This window comes from Selaginella moellendorffii, unplaced genomic scaffold (assembly GCF_000143415.4).
Source record: "Selaginella moellendorffii unplaced genomic scaffold, v1.0 SELMOscaffold_17, whole genome shotgun sequence".
Taxonomy (NCBI): Eukaryota; Viridiplantae; Streptophyta; class Lycopodiopsida; order Selaginellales; family Selaginellaceae; genus Selaginella; species Selaginella moellendorffii.
Window position 1 is genome coordinate 2,165,628 of NW_003314278.1, and position 22,569 is coordinate 2,188,196.

At 47.9% G+C, this 22,569-nt stretch overlaps 7 protein-coding genes across 13 annotated transcripts in view; 3 read left to right on the forward strand and 4 right to left on the reverse strand.

Moving 5' to 3' along the window:
- The first annotated feature begins 6,477 nt into the window (after positions 1–6,477).
- LOC9640017 (protein MOTHER of FT and TFL1) lies at positions 6,478–8,142 on the forward strand. 4 transcript variants are annotated; one of them, XM_024676425.1, is made up of 6 exons: positions 6,478–6,719; positions 6,824–6,885; positions 6,993–7,033; positions 7,174–7,225; positions 7,298–7,385; positions 7,561–8,142. In XM_024676425.1, exons 1-5 carry the CDS (start codon positions 6,489–6,491, stop codon positions 7,377–7,379), a joined length of 468 nt encoding a protein of 155 aa, XP_024532193.1. In that variant the 5' UTR covers positions 6,478–6,488; the 3' UTR covers positions 7,380–7,385; positions 7,561–8,142. The 4 variants fall into 4 exon arrangements, with proteins under 4 accessions (XP_024532193.1, XP_024532191.1, XP_024532192.1 ...); XM_024676423.1 differs by having other exon boundaries at positions 7,174–7,385; XM_024676424.1 differs by having other exon boundaries at positions 7,298–8,142.
- LOC112346790 lies at positions 7,998–11,729 on the reverse strand. Its single transcript, XM_024676422.1, has one exon. It carries the CDS (start codon positions 10,597–10,599, stop codon positions 8,887–8,889), a length of 1,713 nt encoding a protein of 570 aa, XP_024532190.1. The 5' UTR covers positions 10,600–11,729; the 3' UTR covers positions 7,998–8,886.
- An 833-nt stretch (positions 11,730–12,562) lies between these two features.
- Positions 12,563–14,377, reverse strand: LOC112346761 (pentatricopeptide repeat-containing protein At4g02750-like). Its single transcript, XM_024676353.1, has one exon. It carries the CDS (start codon positions 14,375–14,377, stop codon positions 12,563–12,565), a length of 1,815 nt encoding a protein of 604 aa, XP_024532121.1.
- Positions 14,378–14,664: 287 nt separating this feature from the next.
- On the forward strand, positions 14,665–15,436 carry LOC112346804 (30S ribosomal protein S13-like). Of its 2 annotated transcripts, XM_024676488.1 has the most exons (3): positions 14,665–14,860; positions 14,936–15,166; positions 15,227–15,436. In XM_024676488.1, the coding sequence occupies exons 1-3, from the start codon at positions 14,759–14,761 to the stop codon at positions 15,392–15,394; spliced, it is 501 nt and encodes a 166-aa protein (XP_024532256.1). In that variant the 5' UTR covers positions 14,665–14,758; the 3' UTR covers positions 15,395–15,436. The 2 variants fall into 2 exon arrangements, with proteins under 2 accessions (XP_024532256.1, XP_024532255.1); XM_024676487.1 differs by having other exon boundaries at positions 14,936–15,436.
- LOC112346762 (pentatricopeptide repeat-containing protein At2g35030, mitochondrial-like) lies at positions 15,370–18,286 on the reverse strand. The gene has a single exon (XM_024676354.1). The coding sequence runs from the start codon at positions 18,284–18,286 to the stop codon at positions 15,413–15,415; it is 2,874 nt and encodes a 957-aa protein (XP_024532122.1). The 3' UTR covers positions 15,370–15,412.
- A 39-nt stretch (positions 18,287–18,325) lies between these two features.
- On the forward strand, positions 18,326–21,071 carry LOC112346863 (pentatricopeptide repeat-containing protein At3g09040, mitochondrial-like). Of its 3 annotated transcripts, none has more exons than XR_002992594.1 (3): positions 18,326–18,393; positions 18,446–20,823; positions 20,884–21,071. XR_002992594.1 is itself a non-coding variant. In XM_024676673.1 (3 exons), exons 1-3 carry the CDS (start codon positions 18,370–18,372, stop codon positions 20,304–20,306), a joined length of 1,839 nt encoding a protein of 612 aa, XP_024532441.1. In that variant the 5' UTR covers positions 18,326–18,369; the 3' UTR covers positions 20,307–20,341. The 3 variants fall into 3 exon arrangements, 2 of the variants coding, with proteins under 2 accessions (XP_024532441.1, XP_024532440.1); XM_024676673.1 differs by lacking the exon at positions 20,884–21,071 and having other exon boundaries at positions 18,446–20,251; positions 20,298–20,341; XM_024676672.1 differs by having other exon boundaries at positions 18,446–21,071.
- The window catches only part of LOC112346763 (pentatricopeptide repeat-containing protein At4g02750-like), a 9,923-nt gene continuing 8,421 nt past the window's right edge, over positions 21,068–22,569 (reverse strand). Inside the window, exons 2-3 of the mRNA XM_024676355.1 lie at positions 21,332–21,391; positions 21,068–21,193 (exon numbers count right to left, since the gene is read on the reverse strand). Coding sequence (XP_024532123.1) covers positions 21,068–21,193; positions 21,332–21,391 — 186 coding nt within the window. The remainder of the gene's footprint in view (positions 21,194–21,331; positions 21,392–22,569) is intronic.

Consider the following 22,569-nt stretch of genomic DNA (forward strand, 5'->3'; position numbering starts at 1 on the left):
GGTGACGATCACAATAACGACGACGACGATGATGACGACGATGGCCAGCCTGAGGTGGCCAAAGAGCAGCGAAGGAAGGTCATACAAGACAAACCATCAGGTAAATAATAGTACATCCATTCCTAACCTTTTACCATTTCTAACATTGTCCATGTAGGTCGCAGAGCAAATGGTAAGTAGAGATTATTCAATTGAATTTACAAACTCTAGCCTTTAGTGTCGAGGAAGGATAGTGCCAAGCAAGGGTCGAAACGTATGTCCAATCCTTCAGAATCAGCAGTGCACCCAAGTGATATCAGTCCTAGTTCCTCAATAGCAGTTGATGGTAAATACAGTATAGTCGATTCAATGTGCTAATGAGTTTGTTTTTAGTAGCACGGGAGGATACCATCTCAATCGAAGGGAGATATTTGGACATGCATATGGATCTGCCAGTGGACTCTACTTGCCTGCAAGAGTCATCAGAGCTGGTGGAGGCTACTATCCATATCAACGCCAAGCAAGCTGACCATGCTCCACTTGATGCTGCCCATACCACTGAGTCAATCTTGTCCACGTATCCAACTGACGGTGACCAGGCGCCATTGGACCCGCATGAGGCCGCCCCAGCTGCCGAGCCAGTCGTATCCTCATTTCCAACGGACTCAATGTGTGCCCAATCGTCTGACTACGCGCCGTTGGAACCTCCCTACACCGCCCCTGCTGCCTGTTCGGTCATGTCCACTTTGCCAACGGAGGCACCAGCTGAAATGGCGTGTGATCACACGCCATCGGAACCACCCCATGCCATTGTTGAGCCAGTTGTACCAGAGTCTACAACTGAAATGGCATGTGCCCACACGCCATCGGATGCAATTGACCCCACATTGCAGAGGAGAGTATTTCCGCCCTTCACGTTTCCTCAACCAAAACCCTCTCAACGACCATCGGGAGCACCATTCGCTAATATTGTAGATGGTAAAATTGACTTGTACCATTTTTTATGCTGACGCATTTCATTCCAGAGTCATGGCAAAGGTACTGTATCGTTTTTGATCTGAATGGTGTCCTTTTCTCCCATGAGCGTGGCTCGTCCTCGAATGTCACTACACCCTCCAAAGCCTGCGGTCGCAAGTTGGTCAAAAGAGACAGATTCACATTAATCACACGGGAAAAACTGTGGGATCTAATAATGACCATGCGACACTTAAAACAAAGGGCCGGGTTCAATTTGCAATTGGGAGTTTGGACATCCATGATGCGCCACAATGCATTAACGTTGCTACAGATGATGCACGATCAGACGCGAATAATATTACCATTTGACTTTCTCCTAACGCAGGAGGATTGCTTGACTATGGTCCATGTGAGGGGTAGCAAGCCCATCTTCGTCAAGCCAGAGGCTGTAGTGATGAACCGGACAGCTAGGTCAAGTGAAATCCTCATCATCGATGACTCACCGATTAAAACTGCAGCGAACACGCACACATATGCAGTGCACCCCATCTCTTGTAGTATGGAAACTAGGGAGAAGAAACCGTATGTTCTGGGGGACCTTGCAAAACGGCTTGGAGCGATGGTGATAGAGAACCGGCCAGTCCAGGAGGTGGCTGCAGAAATCAACCAAATGGCAGATGGAACGGTATATCAGAAGCCATTTGATCGGACAGACACCAGTCATCATTTATGGCATGTATATTGTTTAGCCAAGCACTATCCGCATCTCCATAATCTGCTCAACCGAATGGGTTCTTCGACCACTGAACATGAGCGTGGACGTATTAGAGAAGAGATGGCATTACTATTGGGTTTAAATCCTGATAGTGTGGAGAGTGATGAAATTCCAAGATTATTGTATAGGCATTGGAGGCAAAAAATAACAGTCTGAGATTGCATGTATTTATTTAAAAATGTAACTTATTATGGCATGGGGTTCCATGCCATTGTATTAATATTAAAAGACAATTCTTTGAGAGGATTTGCATTATACTAGAAGTGTTACAGCATGTTATTGGAAGTCTACAAAGTTGTTTTATTAATAAGGGGAAAGTAAAGATTGAATGGGGACTTGGGCTCCATCTAGACTCGGAGCAACTGAGCCAATATTAAAAGGATGGAAAGAAATTGGACGATGATGACAAGGAGAAGAGAGAGGTGAAGCAGTGGCAGGGGGAGGAGAAGTGATTGAGTAGACATTTCCTTGTTTAAAATAAAATTGCATGTGCCTCAATGCAGTTGAATTTTGTTATATTTATATACTATATAAAGGTTTGGAAACCTTATTTTACAAGTGGGATAATGACAATTCCCACTTTAACGAAATAGAGCTTCCACCAAGGTAGGGATATGGTGTCCAAGAAAGTGAGAGTGTGGCTGATCCTGCAAGGATCCACCTCCCCAAATTTTGAGGTGTTAAGTGAGTGCTCCAGTATCAGTTTGAAATTTCTTTGAAAGCTTCTTCTCATTTGCGAATCTTGACACCACAAATAGTGATGCGGAGCTCGCAATCCCCACTGACTCGCCCATGTGGCTGGCCAGTTGGAAGGGTTCTCATACAGGCTCATGAGGGCAGTCGGTGGGGTTTGGGAACTCTGCATGACTGCTCATGGGATCAAGATTTGTGTCATGGTGTTAGGAAGCTGTCAATCTGAGCCAGAGTTCCTTCGGCGTCTTCGTGTTCTCCATGAGCAAGTGACGCAGAAAGTAGCAGCCTTCATGGCCAACTTCCCAGTGTCTACTGTTGAGTGTGATATGTGCTACCTTTCTCAAGACTGAGGGAAGAGATCAATCGTTTTTGTAATAGAAACTTGTTTTTGTAAAGCACATCCTAGTAGCGTGATATAGATTCACAAGCAAGATTAGCAGCCTGGCAGTGGGGCTTTCGCTCTTGGTAACTTTCTTTTCTCGACTCCTTTGGATGACAAGCAGATGAAGATCACACGTCCAGGGAATGTTTTGTATCTGCTATAAATGAGATCTGTCCGGCCGATCATGTGAGTGTTTTTTTGAGTTCTTTTCTTATGAACGACCAACGCCAATGTTTCCAGCAAAATATCGCTGCGATAGAGAAGGAAAATATTTTCAGGAGAAGTTTTACAACTTTGAAAAGCTCGAATCACACGACAAAAATGCAGGTGAATCTATCTTCTTGTTCTCGATCAATGCATTTTACTGGCTTTCTAGTTCTCGAATGATTCGTGCTGTGTTTGGACAGGCAAATGAAGATCACATGTCCGGGAAATGTTTTCTATCAGAAGATGTTCGAAAGGAAAAGGGAGTTATTCAAAAGTCGTAGAGTCCTTGGGAGTGTGAACCTCATATTGTGATGAAGTCGAATAAGAGTATTCATTTCTGCATCAATTATCGTTTATTAAATGAAATAACAATTTTGGATGTGTACACTCTTCCTCACATTGCTGATCTTTTGGATCATTTAGGGAGAAGCCATTGGTTCACCAAGTTAGATCTTTCTTTTGGGTACTAGCAAGTACTAATGGCCGAAAAACATATTCCTAATACGATTTTTCGTATACCATTTGGTTTATACAAGTTCTTGGTGATGCCATTTAATTTAAATAATGCTTCAACAACTTTCCAGTGGATGATGGATAAGGTTATTTGCGATATGCTAGAGATGACTACTGACTTTATTGATGATATATTAATCCACTCAAAGGGGATATAGGAGGAACATGTTCGTGATGTTCGTAAAGTGTTGGACCAGTTATGGGAAGTTAATTTAAAGTTGAAACGGTTGAAGTGCATATTTGGGTCCAAAGGTACAACTTATTTTGGGTATTATATTTTTTATGAGAGTTTGCAAATTGATCTTAACAAATTTGTGGCTATTATAAAGTTCCCTACTCCAAAGTGTGTAAATGATGTACAGTGCTCCTTAGGCAAGGTGTAATATCTTAATCATTTTGTTGATCATCTTTCTGATTGCACTACACCATTGTGACTGTTATTAAAGTCGTTAACATCATCTTTCATTTGGTCTATAGACTATGAGTAGGTGTTTATAGATTTTAAAGAGCTATTGACGATTCCTTCGATTTTAGTGTATCCTAATTATACTCAACCTTTCATTTTGCACGTGGATGCTGTTGATATCGGTCTTGAAAGTGTGTTGATGCAAAAGAGCCTGAGTGTGCTTGGTCAGCACCATCCCATTGTATATATTAGTTATACATTACAACTAGTGGAGTTGAACTAATCCACAATAAAGGAGTGTTTAGTAGCAGTTTCAAGTTTTGAGAAATTTCATCTATATTTACATGGTTCTCGAATATTATTAGAAGGTGATCATATTGCAATTACTTTATTATTGAAATTAAAGAACTTAGTTGGTCATACTGCTCGGTAAACTTTGAAGCTTCAGATATATGATTTTGATATTGTTGGGGAGTTCTATGTTTGATGTTAATGCCCTTTTTCGAGCTCCTTTTCCTTCTTCACTCTGTTCTCATGTTTTTTACGACCTAATTGTTCCAACATTTGTGGAGTTTCTAGATGAGGATTCTGTGCTATCAACAGTTGTTGTACTTGATATTCAATGTCCACAAGGTGTAAAGTAGGATTTACCTTCTCTTAATGAGATTCATGAGGCTCAAAAGATTGAGTTGTGGATTCGAAGGCTTTACAATGGGTTTAAGAATCTTGCATCACTTGATGATAGCTTGCCATTTTAGCATTTACATTCTCAATATCACCTTGAGGATAGTTTTCTTTATTTTCTGGGGACAGATCCTGATGATAATTTATGGTTGGTGGTGCTTTCAATCTTTATTCTATGCTTTCTCCATGCCTACCATAATTTTCCTATTCTAGATGGGTATATAGAATATTACTATGTGACCAAGAAGTTGCATAGGTCTTTTTATTTGTAGTGCATGTGATCATAGGATGAGTTTTGAATATACTGTCACTATGGCTATTGGCTGGAAATGCGACGTGATGTTATTTGGTATGTGCATAATTGTGTTTAGTGCGAAGCTCGTAATATTCCCCCTTGTGATACGGAAGGATGGTTGGAGTTAATTGCAATTTCCTATCTATTTAAGTTAGTAGCGTTTGATTTTATAGAATTTTTTCCACAATCAACTATTAGTAATGGGTATGTCATTATTGCTTCTGACTACTTGACTCACTAAGTGGAAGTCAATGCTCTTGCTAGTGTATTTACAACTACTATTAGATACTTCCTTTTCAATTAAGTGGTGTTCCAGCATTCCTGTCTGGAGTAGATTCTTTCGGATAATAGTCCTGTACTTATGGTTGAGGCATTTCATATTTTGACGTCTCGGTTGGGGATATACCACACTTTCACCAACGCTTATCATCCACAGTCAAATGGTTTTGTGGAACAGCTCGTTTAGACCTTCAAAGGGATGATCGCAAAGTATATAAATTTTCAGCATTTGGATTGGGATGGTTATTTGCCATCTTTTCAGTATGTGTATATTATAGAGGTGCAAAATTCTATTGGTGCTTCACCATATAAACTCTTATATAATCATAATCTAATATTGCCAATGGAGTTGGGTTTACTTTCATGATTGCCATGGGCTACTAATGCTAAGTCGTGGGATTAATATTCGATGAGCATTTTTCCACTTATCCAAGTAAAGTCTATCGAATATTTAGGCTATGTACAAGTGGAATAACAATGATGTTACAACTCTCATCATCATCCATTTACGGAGTACAAAATGGATTTCTTGGTATTAGTCCATTTTTCCCATCTTACAGTATATGGTTTATCTAAAGGGCTCCTTGCTTAGTGAAAAGGTCTATATCATGTGTTGTGGCAAGTTGGACTGTAAGTTTATAAGGTTCAGCATGACATCTAGCAAGCCAATCCTTTAGAAATTGTGCATGTACAATGGCTAAAATACTTTGTACAAAGTGATCAAGAACAATTGACACCACTTATAGATCCATTGATGCCTCCTCCTAATGTTCTTTTAGATCTCAACCCATCCACAAAAGAACTCTAATGGTCTTTCATCATTATATAAATTAGAGTTTTTGGGCTAATGAATATACACATTTCTTGTATTCTCTTTTCGCACTTATATAGCTTCATTTAAATAATTGAAAAAAAATTATACTAATATAAATGAAAGTAACTGTTCTTCTTGACAAGTTCTAGATGCCCATCTTAGAAGCTCACCACTACCTATATTGATACCACAATGCTGTCTATAAGAGTTTCTTGGGCTTTACTAGATCCAGGTTTGCAATTGCTGACAAAAAGTTCCAACTTGGAAAAAAGAGTTATTCCATCTAAGAAAAGGAGAGAGAAATATATAATTCCTCTATGTCACTCAGATCATCAGGAGCCATCTGAATTTGCGGTCCTCTGCCCAAAATTCGCAATGCTCAATGGATGATGCGCCATTGATGAATCTCTGCCTTTAATAGTGAAAAAATTTGAAATCAACACGTGGCAATATATGGCGCGGCCGCGTAGAAGGAAAGAACCCTAAAAGGAGTTTCCTCAATATATGGAGCAGCCAGAGAGCAGACACCGCGAGGACGTGAATGCGCTGGATCCGCTCATCCTGGGCGGGATCATCCCGGACGTGGTGGACGATTTCGTGCCGTGCTGCGAGATGGCGGTCTACTACGGTAAGGATCAGGTCACAAACGGGTGCGAGCTCGCACCCTTTGCCACAAGTTCGCCCCCAAACGTGCAGATCGCCGGGAACTTCGATGATGGCTCTCTCTTCACGCTGGTAAAGCTCCCTTCCTCGCTCTTTCTCGCGATTCTTCTAGGCCTGGGTATAGTCGCATTCTTTGCTGGAAATTTTTCTAAAAGAGATCGTGCTTCTCTATTCAGGTGATGACGGATCCTGATGCTCCAAGTCCGGCTGAGCCATCACTGGGGGAATATCTTCACTGGTAAGCAGCAGCAAAGCAGCGCGGCTTTATGCCAGAATCATCACTTCCACTAAAACGAAGAGCCGTAGAAAACAATAGAAAGAAAAATCTCACGCTTTCCTTGGTAGGCTGGTGACTGATATTCCCGGAGGAACAGATCCAAGCAAAGGTAAGCCGCATTTCTTTCCTCCATGCGCGAGCGAGAAAATAAAATCTACACAAAAGAGAGTGATAGTTTTTCTCGACGAGCAACTACTATTTGAGCGCACTAATGCATTCGTTGCTTTGGTCTGTGTTCCTCGTTGACAGGGAAAGGGGTGCTGCCATATGAGAGACCAAAGCCACCAGCAGGCACGCACAGGTACACGTTTTGTTTATTCAAGCAAAGCAGGCCCATGATGGCACTCGCGCCCGTCATCCGGAGCAACTTTAGCACCAAATGCTTCGCTCAAGAGCACGGCCTGGGCCTCGCAGTCGCAGCGCTGTATTTCAAAGCACAAGGCATGGAGCCATAACAACTTGTAAGTGTCTACATGAACAGTGTAAGTTGCAAGCTTGTCTCCCAAAGTTTTCTTTTTTTACTAAGTTTTTCGTGCTCTTTTGCCCGACGAGCTACTGTGTGTGTCGATCCAGCTGGTGCTTGACGATTTACAGCGCACGCAGGAAAGCTCGAGCTTATCCGCAGTTTTGTTCCAGGAGAGGATTCAGGGAGCTCTCTTACCAATAAGTAACGAGGACGAAAAAGTGAAAGAAGTTTGGCTTTGGGTGGTAGCAGTAAAGCCGGGGGTCTCTTTTCGCAGCTCTCAGCCTCGGAGAGGAACTTGTTCCTGATCGTGTCTTGCTGCTCCAACTTGTTTCTGCGCGGAAGCTGCTGCGCAGAGATTTGATCCAGCACGCAGAATGCGACTTACATTGTACACTGACAGGATTTTGCTTTTTCGACATCAAATCGCGCGGGACGAGCTAGCTATTCTTCTGCTACTTCGTCGTATTTGCTACTACAAGAGCACGACGGATCACTGTTTGGATCACTGTTCAGAGAGGGGAAAAATGCAATTTTCCTGTTGTTTGTGCGATTTTTAAGTTTGGATAGAGCTTCCATTCTTTTGTCTCGTAGATCTTAGACCAGTTGGTAAAGCTTACACATTTTTTATAAGCGTCTGGATAGAACTGTATGTACATAAATTTATGGTCGCTGGCCAGAAAAGAACGCGCCAGCTAAAGAGAAGGGGATAGAGATTGACAAAAAGCACTCACCCCTTAAAAAAAAAAAAAAAAGGGGAGAAAAGGACTATGGCGGCTACTGCTACTACCGCTACTTTTGCCTGGCAAAACACTACTCGCTCTAACAGGAAGGACGGGAGATCCATCACCAAGTTGGCCTTTAACAAAACAAAGCCTTCTTCCTGGTGGGAGGGACTCTCCATAGCTACGCTCCACTCTAACCATGCCTGTCTAGAGAACAAACACTACTTCCTAGTGCACTGCAAGCAAAGCAAAGGATCGCTTTGCTCGGAGAGCTTTTCCACTCTCCTGCTTACTTACTACTCTATACTGAAGGAAAGGTACCGGAAAGGAAAAAAAACGGAGGAAAAAAGAGAAGACTCGACGTAGGGATGACTCCTGCTCCTCTAGCTACCTATGTAGTATTTACATAGTAGCGTAATCGTAATGCTCACCTCGGAGGAGATCCCCGCTGGTTGCGATGGGGATCTCAGACTCACCATTGTTGGAACTTTGGAACTTTTGAGAGTGGTGGTAACCAGCCAGCAGCAGCAGCAGCAGCGCTCTCTCTAGTTGTTGCTCCAGAGGATCACTCGTATCCTCGTGTCCTGTTGTTGACGTTGTTTTGTTAGTTGTATCCTCCTCGATACTAGTTGCTGGCTTTCCACAGCCCCAGTCTAGTAGTACTGTGCGTGGTCGTACTGGTAGTAGTAGTAGTAGTAGTAGTAGTAGTAGTAGTAGTGACTTTGCTAGAGTGGTTCTTCTCGGCAGCCAAGAGCAGCAGCAGCTGTTCGTTGCTTAGAAGGGACGGCGGAGGCGATGAACATCCCAGGAGAGATCCTCAAGCTCGATGCTTGGAGCGTTTGTGAGCAGATTATCAATGTCCGCCCACACGTTGCCACCACTGGCGGTGGTGGCGACGGAGCTATTCACCAGTGATCCGGCCCCCGGCGATAATAATTCTTCGCTACACACCACAGACGCGAGAGCTTTTTCTCCTCTAGAGCCCGCGAGCTCGAGGAGAGAGCCTGCGTCGGTGGTAGTGGTGGTTGTTGAAAAATTATCGGGGGTAGCCATCGCACGGTGATAGCAGCTGTCGCCATCGCCAGTAGTAGTACTCGTTGGGGAGACGCAAGGAGCGCTTGCGTAGCCGGCTCCTGTTCTTGCCGTCGCTGTTCTTAGTGATGTTGTAGCTAGCACCTCCTTGTTGACTGGAATCGCTTCCACGAGGTCCTCCTCCGCTACGTCCTTCTGAGCCTTAACTTTAGCCGCTGCTGTCGTTGGTTTGGATGCATCCAGCTTCGATGCAGTCTGCTGAGAAATCGCCTGTAGTTTCGCTTCTAGAGTCGATTGAAACGTCGTACTACTTCCTCCTCCTCCTTGATCTTGTCCACTCCACCCGGACTTACTTGCTTCTTGCTGCTGTGCACGATATATATGTTGAATCTGTGGAAAGTTGAGGCGTGCATACTCGCCTCTCAACTTGTAAGCTGCCTGGTCATACGCGTAGGCTGCGTCTTCGGCCGTGTCAAACGTTCCTAGCCAGAGCCTGGTTCGGTTCCTCGGCAGGCGGATCTCCGCCACCCACTTCCCCCAGTGCCGCTGCCTCACTCCTCTATACAGCTTCGAGGGCCCGACTCCAAGCCTGCGATCCTTGCTTACGTGCTTCATGGACTGGCCCCTCGGGCTCAGGTTCAAAGTCTCACTCCAGTATCTAAGCTGCTGCTGCTGTTGCTGATGGTTTAGTAGCTGGGAGTTTTTCCGATCAGCTGCTTGGTGGTGGTGCTGTTGTTGTTGCTGCTGCTGTTGTTGATGTGTCTGCTGTTGATGAAATAAGACGTGATTCTGTCTTTGATGCATGAGTAGCATCTGTTGTTGCTGCTGCTGACCCCATGCTCGAATCTGCTCGAGCTGTGACGCTCCTTCCTCATGGATCGCTTGCGTCATGAAAAGTGGAGCTCGAGCGATGCTCTCGGGGTACCAAGGCGGAACCTCTGGTGCTCCAGACGTGGACGTCGGTGACAAGACCATTGTTGGCCCGCTCGCTCCAACGAAATGATCGCAAGCGGCCGCCGGAAGAGGAACCTGCTGGTGTGGGACGGGCCAGACGCCAGCCCCACCCGCGATTCCAACGTTTCCGGCTTGAGCTCTCGAGGGAGACGGTGTCGTGGATCCCGCAGTGGAGGTGTCGAACACGTCGCCACTGCTCGAGGAGCTAGCTCCAACATTAAGCTGATGATGATGGTGGTGATAGAGTGGCGGCGACGGCTGTTGTTGTTGGTAACCGTGGAACCCCTCAGCAACATAGCCGGCTCCTTCTTCTTCGTACGACGAGGAACTTGACGACGAGTCGGAGCTGTCCGGAAGCTCCAATCGTGCTAGAGCTTCCACATTGTCAAAGTGCTCCAACGTTCTCGCGAGGTCCCCGTCGAACGCAAACTCCCGGTCGAATCTAGCTGCGATGGGTAACTCGGCGGTAGCTGTTGCCATGCTCGCGGAATTTCTTGCCATACACTACGCTGCCAACTGGATTTGTACGTTGGCTGATGATCTAAGGTTGGTTCTTCTGTGGCGACTGGCTTACTTGCGAAGCAAAGAAGAAGATCTTCTAAGGGAAGGGGAAAGAAGGAAGGCTTGCGAGAAATGGAAGGAAAGAAGAGCTGCTTGAGAAGTATGGAGAGAAAAGAAGATGAGCCTTGAAGATCTATGGATTTTAGTAGAAGAAACGAGGAGATCCTGGTCTGGGATGTAAGCAGGCACTCTACCAACTTGTAAGCTTGTGACTTGTACAAGGCAATGCAGCAAGAAGCGCAAGCAAATGAAGATGAGGTATATATGTGCGAGAGGATCAGTGAGAAGTCGGGTGCTTTTCCTTTTTTCTTTGCAGGATCTAAGAAACGGAGCTAAGCACAAGGGATGGAGTCCAGAGGAAAGCGGAGAAAAGAAGCTCCTCAGATGGGAGGCTACGCAGGGGCTACTAGACTAATCAAAGACGAGCAAGGAAAAAAAAAGGGATGGAGGAGCTTTGATGCATCCAGGGACAGGAAAGAGAGCCTAGAGGTCAACAGAGCTACAAGGATTTTCAATACGGAGGCTGCGAATTAGGAAGGGAGGAGGAAAAAGAAGAGAAATCTCTCTCTTGGCTGGGTCACAGATTCTCACACCAAATGCAAGGATGGAAGAATGCCATGGCAAGCATACAGACCTAAAACTCGTCGTCGACGCCGCGGGCGGTAGAATGCCTGCCAAGATCTCAGATAGGAAGCATGAAAGGGATCTGGAGATGCCAGGGAAGGAATTGGGAGTGTATTGTCAGTCGCCGCCACAGATCATTCCTCGAGCGCCGCCAAAAAATCGCTCTCTCGCCGCCTTCTCTTCCTCCTCTTCTTCTTCCGCTTCCACGAATTTCTGGCTATGGAGGAGATCGTATAAAAGCACCCCTTAACCTCGGAGGGTTTAATTGCCACGTCACCAAGTTAGTGACTAAGCCACGATTTAGGTCAGTGCGTATCAGGACACCTGTCAGGCGGGAAGAGTGACGTGCCGGTGTGGCCGCCACCACCAACCGGTGTATACCGGTGGACATACATTGCGGGCGCCGTATGTTTACTGATGTGACAAATTGGATTCTTGCGTATTGTCTGCTTGCTCACGTATAGCAATCCGCCGCGTGTCCTTTCTAGAAGTTGACTCAATCGCGACATGACGCGTGTCCGCGGGATTAGCGCGGCTTGAGCACCTGTTCCGCAAGATAAGATCCATGTCTGGGACGGGACGGGGGAGATGGTGGGACAGATGGCGCGTTCCCATTTGCGGGAGGACTTCCACAGGTACAGTTAGGGCGACTAGAAAACACACGCAATGTGGTTGGGAACTGACGCGTGGCGATCACTTTGTGTGGCTATGGTGGGAAGTTTATCTCAACGTCCATGCTATGGTTCCATTTAGTGTCGATCACGCGTTTCCATTTGCTATGGTGTTTTATATCATGTAGTTGACAAAATATGAGGCCATTAGAAGGTAAGAAGTTTGAGGCGTGTCCTTGTTTCTCTGCCACACACCCCAGGAGATGACAGCCAAATGGGGACAAAAGGCCGAGCTCTAGCGATGGCGACCCAAGAGGGTCAGGAGGAATGGAAGAAGGCTCATTGCACGATGGATGAATGATAGAGTCACAACACACACACTAATCGGGACAAACAGGAGAATTCTGGGCATAAACAAGCTAAAGTGTGTGTTTTAAAATCAATGCCGTGAGAGGGAGTATTTGTTTTTAACAATGATCGATTAAAGACTAGACGAAGAGTGGGACAAATCACATGCGTTGGAGGTATGTGTGATCGTGATCCGCCCGGAAACTTTTGCTAATCAGCGAGCACTGGAGATTGATGTGATCGACATCGTGCTGGTACTAACTTACTGTGGATGGATCACTCTCTCCAGATAAAAAATGGTGATACTATCATACAAGGAACTATCGATAAAGTCCGCCCAAGATCACTGGAGATTGATCGAGCTTGGTCTTGCGTCTCATCGCCTTCCGGATAACTAAAACGTCGTCTTTGCTGCCAGCCTCGGCATAGAGATGGGAGAGGAGTACGTACGGAGACTCGGCATCCACGCCGGCCTGGACGAAGAAGCCGGCGGCTCGGTTACCTCGCCGTACATCGCCGTGGCTCCGGCAAGCGCCCAGCAGCGCCATCCAAGCCTCGTAGTTTGGCTCGAATGGCATCGAGTTGACGAGCTCCTCGGCCTCCACGAGTCTCCCACTCCGCGCGAGGAGATCCGTGAGGCAGACATAGTGATCGTAGATGGGAGTGAGGCCATAGTCGCAGGAGATCGAGTGGAAGTAGCCCCTAGCTCGGTGGAGGAGCCCGGCGTGGCTGCAGGCCGAGAGGACGTTCACGAAAGTTATGATGTCCGGGACGAGTCCCTCGAGCTCCATGGCGAGGAAGACGTCGAGCGCGGCCTCGCCGTGGCCGTTGCGAGCGAATGCCGTGAGCATTGCGTTCCAGGAGACCGAGTCCCGGACGGGCATCTGCTGAAACACGGACCAGGCGCCGGCGGCGAGGCCGGATCGACCATACATGGTGAGCGCCGCGTTTCCCACCGCGACACTGTCCTGGAGGATCCCCGGGTGGACGATGCTGGCGATGAACGCGCTGCCTTCCTCGGCGTTCGCGATCCTGGAGCACGCATCGAAGATGGCGATGTATGTCACGGAGTCGGGGCTCACGCCATGTAAGTCCATGAGCCGGAAGACGTCCATGGCCAACTTGGTATGCCCGTTTCGGGCATAGCCCGAGATCATGGCGTTCCACGAGACAACGGCACCTTGGGCGAAGGCGTGAGAGATGGTATCTTCGAGCACGGCTCTGGCGTCGTCCACTCGACCACTCTGTGAATATGCCGCAATCATGGAGCTGGAGGAGACTGGGTCGCGGTGGTGGATTTTGTCAAAAGCTTGCCTTGCGTCTTCCAGGGAACCATTGACGGCGTGGGCTTGGATCATGACGTTGAGAGAGATTTGGTTGTGGCTGGGCATTCGTTGAAAGGCGAGCTTGACGCTTGCGAGACTGGCGTTGTGCGTAAGCGCTTGGAGAAGTGTGTTCCAGGAGACTATGTCTCTCTGGGGGCTGACGGTGAAAAGCACTTTAGCTTCCTCGAGAAGTCCCTTGGATGAAAAGAGCTGGATCATGGCGTTCCAGGTAAAGAGATCGCGGTGAGGCATGGTCTGGAAGAGAGCTTTCGCGTGATCAAAATGACCACCCGAGGCGTACGCTTGGATCATCGAGTTCCAAGACGCAACGCTTCTGTGCGGCATGATATCGAAGGCCGTCTTGGCGACTTGGAAGCCTGTACTGCTGGAGAACGCAGCGATGAAAACGTTCCAGAGAACAGAATCTCTCTCGAGCATGGAGTCGAAGAGTGACTTTACGTGAGAAACATGGCCTTTGGCAGCAAATGCTTGCATCATAATCGTTCCGGCCATGAGACTGATTTCTGGAAGATTGTCAAACACTTCCTGGCAACCGTCAAGGTTAGACATATCGGCGTACGAATTCATCAACGTTGTCCAGGAGATAAAGTCGCGAGAAGGCATTTGATCAAAAAGACCTTTAGCAACGTCAAGATGCCCAGATTGGGCATGTGCCTGAATCATAACATTCCATGCGGCAGTGTTTGGCTCAGGCATCAAGTGAAACAAATCTTTTGCTTCTTCTAGTTTTCCTTTCTGTGAGAAAAATGCAATGATCGAATTCCAGGAAACCACATCTCGACTCGGCATTCTCTCAAACGCTATCTTTGCCGACTCCAGATGCCCGTTGTGAGCATATGCACTAAGCAGAATGTTCCACGAGAACTTATTGCGTCGAGAGAGGCGATCGAACGCTGAATGGGCATGGATCGCACTTCCACAGCTGCCATACATTTGCACGACGAGATTGCCCAAGTAGAGATTGCCTTGGAGAGAGACATCGCTGAGGACCTGGTCGTGGAGACGATGTGCCTGTGGCAACGATTTGCACTGCCGGAGGAGAGAGGCGATCGATTTCTCGTCGGAAATGTGGCTGATGGATCGCGCAAACATAACCCAAACCCACGATTCATGGAGTTCTTCATCGCCTTCTCATGGAAAAACCGCAAAGAGGGTTTTTTCTGATGCTTGATGGCTGTGGCGGCGATGATCGGTGGTGGCGGTATCGGGAGAGCACGACTCCCAGCTTTCCACCGTGATGGGCGCTTTGCTTTCGATCCATCCTCTCCCCAGGTACTACTTATCTTAAGAGTAAGCACAACACGATCGATCTATCAGCGAGTGATCAAGCTTTGCCGATTCTCTTAGTTTGCTCGAGGGCGACTGACGATCCGGAACGCGCGCGTCGCGAATGTGGAAATCCCAAACAACAAGCGCATCGAGACATCGCTCCAGTACATCCACGGCATCGGCCAGACAACCGCCAGGCAAGTTCTTCTCGACGCTGGGATTCTAAACAAGAAAACGCAAGAGCTGTCCGAGAAGGAGCTCTCCAAGATCCGCGACGAAGTTGGCAAGTATATGATCGAAGGAGACCTTGTGAGCTTTCTTTCTTTCTTTTTGCCTTCTCTGGAGGTTGATCGATCAAAACTCTTGCAGCGGCGATTCAACCAGCTCAACATCCAGCGTTTGATCGATATCAAGTGCTATCGGGGGTTGCGACACCTTGCCGGATTGCCAGTCCGAGGCCAAAGAACACGAAACAATTGCCGGACTCGCAAAGGCAAGAAGAGAACCATAGCTGGCAAGAAGAAACCCACGAGATAAGTTGTGTTCAAGATGCAATCAACCGCAGCTTGCTTCCGCGTGTAGATTCGATATCAGAACATACGGTAGTGCATTCTCCGGATCCAAGCGATAAATTCTATCGCCAGCTCGCGATGCTCGAGGTCCATCGCCATGGCTCTTGCAAGCGGCCAGATAAGTCGTCCAAGTTGCGGGATCACTCGACAATGCTTTGATATCCACCGGCATAACTCCGATCAGATCCTCGGCCTCCTGGAGCTGGCCAGTTCGTCCCAAGAGATCCACCATGCAGACATAGTGATCCTCCCTGGGACAGATGTTATAGTCGGCTCGCATGGAAGCAAAGTATTCCTGTGCTCGTCCAAGCAATCCGGCATGGCTGCAAGCCGAGAGGATGCTCACAAAGGTGACGCTGCTGGGCTTGACCCCCTCGAGCTCCATGGCTTGGACGATCTCCAAAGCTCTCCTCCAGCCACCATTTTGAGCGAAAGCCGCGATCGCGATGCTCCACGACACTTCCGTCCGGTGAGGCATGCTCTGGAAGAGCTTCCACGCTCGGCCCGGCGATCCACACTTGGCGTACATGTTCATCACGCTGTTGGCAACGATCGTCTGGAGCTCCATGCCCGATTCCGCGACGCAGGAGTGGATGATCTCGCAAGTTTTGAGGCTGGCCACCATGGACCCGGCCTCGAGCACGCTGAGCAGTGTCTTGGAGTTTGGCTTGACGGCCTCGAGGTCCATCTTCTGGAAGACGTTGATCGCTGCTCGCCAGTCTAAGTTGTGGACGAACCCGGCGATGAGCGCGTTCCAGGCCGCGACGTTCATGCGGTGGTCCATTCGCTGGAAGATCTCGGTGGCTTTAGTCGTGTCCCCGGCTTGAGCGTAGGCCGAGATCATCGTCGTCCAGGTGATGGAAGTTCTGTGAGACATGGATTCGAAGAGCTCGCCTGCTTCTCTCGCCGCTCCAGCAATGGCGCAGGCCTGGAGCATCGCGTTGCAACACACGGTGGTCTTCTCCGAGTCGGGCATCGATTCGAAGAGTCGCTTGGCGTCGAGGAACCGATCGCTCTGCGCGTAGGCTAAGATCATCACCGTACAGCACACAGCGCTGTGGTATTTGAGACACTTGAAAGCTCGGATCGCAGCATCGATTCTCCCGTTTTGAGCATACGCTGTGATGATGGTGATGACCGAGGAGACTTCGCGCTTGGGGAGTTTCTGGAAGAGATCCTCCGCTTCGTGGAGGCGGCCGTTCTGGGCATACGCTTGGATCATCGCGTTCCACAAGAAAACGTTCCTCTGGGGAGCTCCGAGGAAGAATTCTTGAGCATTTTCTATCATCTCGCTGTCGGACATGGCCGCCACCATGATTGTCCACACAACAACGTCGTGCTGCGGCATTCTCTCAAACATCTCTCTCGCGAGATCAAAGCTCTTGTTCTGCGAGTAAGCGTGGACCATGGCTGTCCAGGCGATGATGTTCTTCCGCTCAAAGCGATCAAACAGTGATTTCGCATTGAAGGCATACCCGTTTTGGGCATACGCTCCGATCATAGTCGTCCACGAGACAACGTCCCTCTTAGTCATGCGATCAAACACAAGCTTCGCATTTTCAAGGTCGCCATTGAGGGAGTACGCCTGAAGCATCGCATTTTCGCAAGCTAGGCTCTTCCAAGGAAGAGACTCAAACAGGTTCTTGGCCTGCTCGATATGCCCGCCTTGGGCATACGCCGAAACCATTATAGTCCACGATACGGAATCCTGGAGTGGCATGGAATCAAAAAACTTCCTGGCTTCTTGAACATTTCCGCAAAGAATTTGGAGCTGAAGAGCGGAGTTTAGTGTCATCGAGCTGTGAGAAGGCATCCTTTCAAACAATTGCTTAGCGGGTTCTGCATGCCCGTGCTGGGCATACGCCTGGAACATCGCACTCCACGAGACAACGTTCTTATGCGGCATCAAATCAAAGCATCTCCTTGCTTTGTGAGGATCATCAAACTCGCCATAGACTGTGATCATCGCCGTCCACGAGAAAACGTCGCGCTCCGGCATCGTGGAGAAGATCTCCTCGCATTGACCTACACCGGCATTTGCTTGGAGCATTGCGTTCCACGAGACAAGATTTCTCTGGGGCATCCTCAGGAACACGCTGTAAGATTCTTGAAGATAGCCATTTTGGGCATAGCCAGCAGCCATAGCCGTCCACGAAATAAGATTTCTTTCTGGCATAGAGTCAAACAAAGATCTCGTTTTGTCAAGATGCCCAAAATTGGCATATGCTGTAAGCATAACAGACCAAGAAACGTGGCTGTGCTCTGGCATATAATGATATATTTCTTGAGCGAGATCTAAATTACTACTAGCAGAGGCTTGAATCAAAGTATTCCAGGACATGTAATCCCTTTCGGGCATCATGTAGAATAAATCATTTGCTTCTTCCAAATGCCCTCTTTGGGCATATGCTGAAAGGAGAGAATTCCAGGTGATAGTGTCGCGCTCCGGCATTCTATCAAAAAGCCCTTTCGATTCACCCACAGCATTGTTTTGGATGCACGCAGTGATGATGATGTTCCAGGAGAAGGCGTTGCGGCGCTGGATCCTCGCGAATGCCGAGAAGCAATCGCGGAGGCAGCCACAGGTACCATACATCCGGACGAGGAGATTTCCCAGGAATGTGTCGCGTTCGGAGCCCATCACCTGGAGCTCGGCGTGGATTTGCCTTCCGCGGAGGAGATCCCTCGAGCTGCTGCATTGGCGGAGAATAGAGGCGAATGTAGCGTTGTTTGCTGGGGATCCTGGCGATTCTAGCCATGGCGGAGCTTGATACCTCAGAGAATTCGTGGAGGAGTAGCGCGCGACTCTCAGGCGACTGGGTTTTGGCGAATTCAAACGAATGCCGCATACGAGCATTCAATATTTAGGGTTCTTGGCCATCGCGCGTCGCGCTAGCGAGGATGATCGTGCCGCTATCGATGGCGATGTGAAAGATTTCCATGCGGAAGGCCGGGGCGACGAATGTAAGCGCTCTCTTGATCGCTTTGGATCGCATTTCACGCTTTTCTTGCTCAGTGGAGCAGCAGCACTCTTGATCTAGAGCATTTCTTCTCGGGAGATACCCAGTATCCTGCCAGTTCTCATCGGGTGTGCTTGGCGAGGAGGAGGAGCTCCTCGATTTCATGGAGCTCCAATTCGAGAGCTCCTTGCCGGGAATCCAGCCAAGGTTTCAGGTACTGCGACGACGGGCAGCTCGTGAGGGTAGAAAAGATTCTAGCTGCATTGAAGGTTTGCAGCAACTCCAAGGATCTCAAGCAGGGCAGGATCATTCACGCCGATGCCACTAGCAGTGGCGATATCTCCGACTTCTACGTTGCAAACAGCCTCATCAACATGTATGCGAAGTGTGGAAGCATGGCCGACGCTCGCAAGGTCTTTGACGCCATGAAAGCTCGCACCGCAGCTTCGTGGACCGCCTTGATGTTTGGCTATGCCGAGAACGGGCATCCGGAGCTAGCTCTGGAGCTTTTCCAGCGGATGATACAGCTCGACTACGCTCCAGATGCCAGGAGTTTGGTTGCTGCTGTCCAGGCGTGCATCAAAATGGCCGAGGCTGAAGATGGCAAGAGAGTTGGAGGTAAGAGCTTGAAGCTCCAAGCACTGGAGAAGGGAATGGCGATTCACTATGAAGCTGCGAAGTTGGGTGGGATGGACACGGATATCTTCGTCGGGAACACGCTCGTCAACTTATATGCCAAGTGTGGGAGCATGGTGGAAGCTCGCAGGATCTTTGACAGGATTAAGTTCCACAATGTGGTGTCTTGGACGTCGCTGCTCATGGGATACGCCGAGAATGGGGAAGGGGAGCTGGTTCTAGCGCTCTTCTCGTCGATTCAAGAAGAACGAGGGCCCTGCGCACCGAATGCTCGAACTTACGTCGCTGCTCTGAAAGCTTGCACGAATCTAGCCGAGGCCGAAGAGGGACAGCAGGTTGATGGAAGGATTGTCAAGATGAGGAGCCTGGAAAAGGGTCTGGCATTGCACTCTCGAGCTGCAAAGCTCGGTTTCGTGGAGAACATGTACCTGGCCAGCACTCTGGTGGACATGTATGCCAGATGTGGGAGCTTGCTCGATGCTCGAGAGGCGTTTGAGAGGATGCCAAATCGAGACGTGGTGTCTTGGAACGTTCTCATATTGCGGTACGTAGACAGTGGTGACGGAGAGCAGGCTTTGGAGTCGTTCGCTCGGATGAGCGGTCGAGCAGACTCGCTCAGCTGCGTTGCTGCCTTGAAAGCTTGCACAAACTTGGCTTATAGAGAAGAGAACAGAGAACTGGATGGCAAGATGGTGAAGGTGAAAAGCCTGGAGAGGGGCATGGCAGTCTACTCGCTAGCAAGACGAAAAGGCTTCCATACGGACATCTTCGTAGCCAACACTACCATCGACATGTATGGGAAATGCGGGGTCACAGCTGACGCGCGCAAGGTGTTCGACAGGATGCCGCTCCGGACTCTGGTTTCCTACAACGCTCTGATGCTGGGATACGCAGAAAATCAGGAAGGGAAGCTCGGGTTAGATCTGCTGGCAGAAATGGATTCAGACAGATCACTCTTGGAAGAACCAGATGGCCGGACTTTCGCTGCTGCTCTAAAGTCTTGCGGGAGTGAGGCATCGCTGCAAGCTGGAAAATATGTCCACGCTCGTGTCTGCAGCTCCAGCCTTGAGACGGATGCGGTTCTAGTTACATGCTTGCTTCACGCCTACGGAAAGTGTGGGAGTTTGGTCGACGCTCATCTGGTTTTTGACTCGGTTTCTGGGAGAGTTTTGGAAACTTGGACAGCGCTTATGGCAGGATACAGTCAGCTAGGAGACACGGAACAGGTATTCGATCTCTTTTATATGATGCAAGACGAAGGCTTGCAGCCAGACGGAATAACTTTCGTCTGTCTTCTTACAGTTTGCAGCCATGGCGGCCTCGTGGAGACGGGAAAAAAGCTTTTCCGCGCAATGATATCGAAATACAGGATTAAACCTTTCATCGAGCACTACCACTGCATGGTGGATATCCTGGGACGAGCCAACGAATTGGATGCCGCTCTAGCATTGGTGGACGAGATGCCTTTTAAGCCGAGTGCCGTGACATGGATGACGGTCCTAGGTGCCTGCGTGAAGTGGAAAAATGTGGCGGTCGGGAGGATCGCATTCGAGGCCCTGCTGGAAATCGACGAGAAGGATGCTGCGAGCTACATGCTTATGGCGGCCCTTTACCGCAGCACAGGAATGTGGAAAGAGCAGTCTGTGGTGGAAGAGATGAGAATCGCAGCACAGGCCTGGGCCAAGACGGGGCGTAGTTGGACGGATCAAGCTGGAATGGTTCATAAGTTCGTGCCAGATTGAAGCGAAGCAGGAAAAGACCTTGTAAACCTCTAAACGCATGCTCAACGGCGACAGAGGTAAATCTCAGTTTGTTTCCTTATATCGACCTCTTTGACTAAAAGCTTTTTTTTTTGCAGAGCATGCATTTGAGCAATGAATTGATTTGTTACCGCCTCCCTGATGGTTGGAGCTCCAGAGACATTGCAAAGAGAGTGCTAGGTTCTCCAGAACCCAGCTGCCAGTTGCCAGGTAGAACCAGGCTACCAGCTGCCAATTCTGGAGAACCCTTTCATCCTCGAATAACATTTTTCCATGTGTTTGTTAATGGTTTCGCCACAGCCTGTTAAGAGGCAGCTCCCGGGTAGGGCAAGCACATTCCCACCCAGAACGGGTGAGCCAAGCATTAGCCCGGCGAGCACGTTCTGGAGGGAACGAGCGAGGTCGTGCCTGGGAACAGCCTTAACAGGTTGTGGCGAGACTGTTAACAGACATGTGGAAAAATGTTATTCGAGGATAGTAGGGTTCTCCAGAATTGGTAGCTTGGTTCTTTAGAACTTGGCTGTTGGTAGCTAGGTTCTGGAGAACCTGGCAGTTGTCAGCCACGTTCTCGTAGAGAAACTGACTCGATCTGACGGTTGCCAATGGCTGGATCAAATTAACGGGAGAGCCATAACCCGTTAAGGTAATGCGGGAGTGCTATATTATAATTAGATGATTTTTAAGTAGTTTAACATGAGTCTCCATCATCACAATTTAATGTCTTGTTCTCCAGAACCAAACCATTCCCTTCCTAGTATATGTCCAAAGAGTTGACAATTCTTGGAAGTACATAATGGAAGTTTCTCCAATTCCAATTGCAATATATGCTCTTTGTTATTTGACTGTATGTATTCACTAAAGGCCAATCTGTAAAACCCAGTTTCCAGATGAAATGGTTTTAGAGCTAAGCACATTACTGCATTGCATAAGTAAATTTCCTAGATTGGTAACTTGAAAAATACAAGAATCCCCTTAACTAGTGAATCTATTTAATATTTGTCTAGTGAAAGGTGCAATGGAAATGCATAATGTACTTCTACCATTTTTACTAGTTGCAGAGATAATTATTTTGATTATATAAAACAAAATTGCAATCTATTTGTATAAGAAGCCTGTATTATTGGAAACCAATGCTTCATTAGACAATGTTGTTGGAGCTGGAAAAATTGGATTTTCTGCAAATTACAAGACTTTACAACATCACCTCCTTTTGGAAGGATAAAAGGCAATTAGAACTTTCTAGTTAATGAGCCAAGATCTGAAAGAATATCAGAAAAAGGCATTAGTAGATTTGTAAGTGGTGTAACTTGTTTTTGATCCTTTTATATAAAGTGCTTAAGCTATTATATATATACAATTTCTAGAGGATTGGCTTATTGAATGTCATATCAAATCTTGGTGCAATCCAACTTGGTGCAATAATTAATACCCTTCCACTAAATAAAATGCCTCTTAAACAAACTATATATTATAAAATTGGGAAAGCAAACCAATACCAAATGTAGCATATGTGGTTTTTACCCTTTATCCTATGGTGATTTACCATAGGATAACACCACGAAGCAGAACATAAACCCTCTTTGTGCCACATGACAGATGCTACATATCACATGCCACGTGTCCAAAGGAACGTGGTGTGGAACCCGAGGTTCAGGGCCTTGGGCCATTGAACGAAGGAACGATGCCAAACTCCCAAGCTTGGAGCCAAGGAGTGACGGAACCAAACCATGGAGCAACTCCCGAGCATACGGCCCAAGGAGCGAAGGGATAGGAGCCCGGAGCAA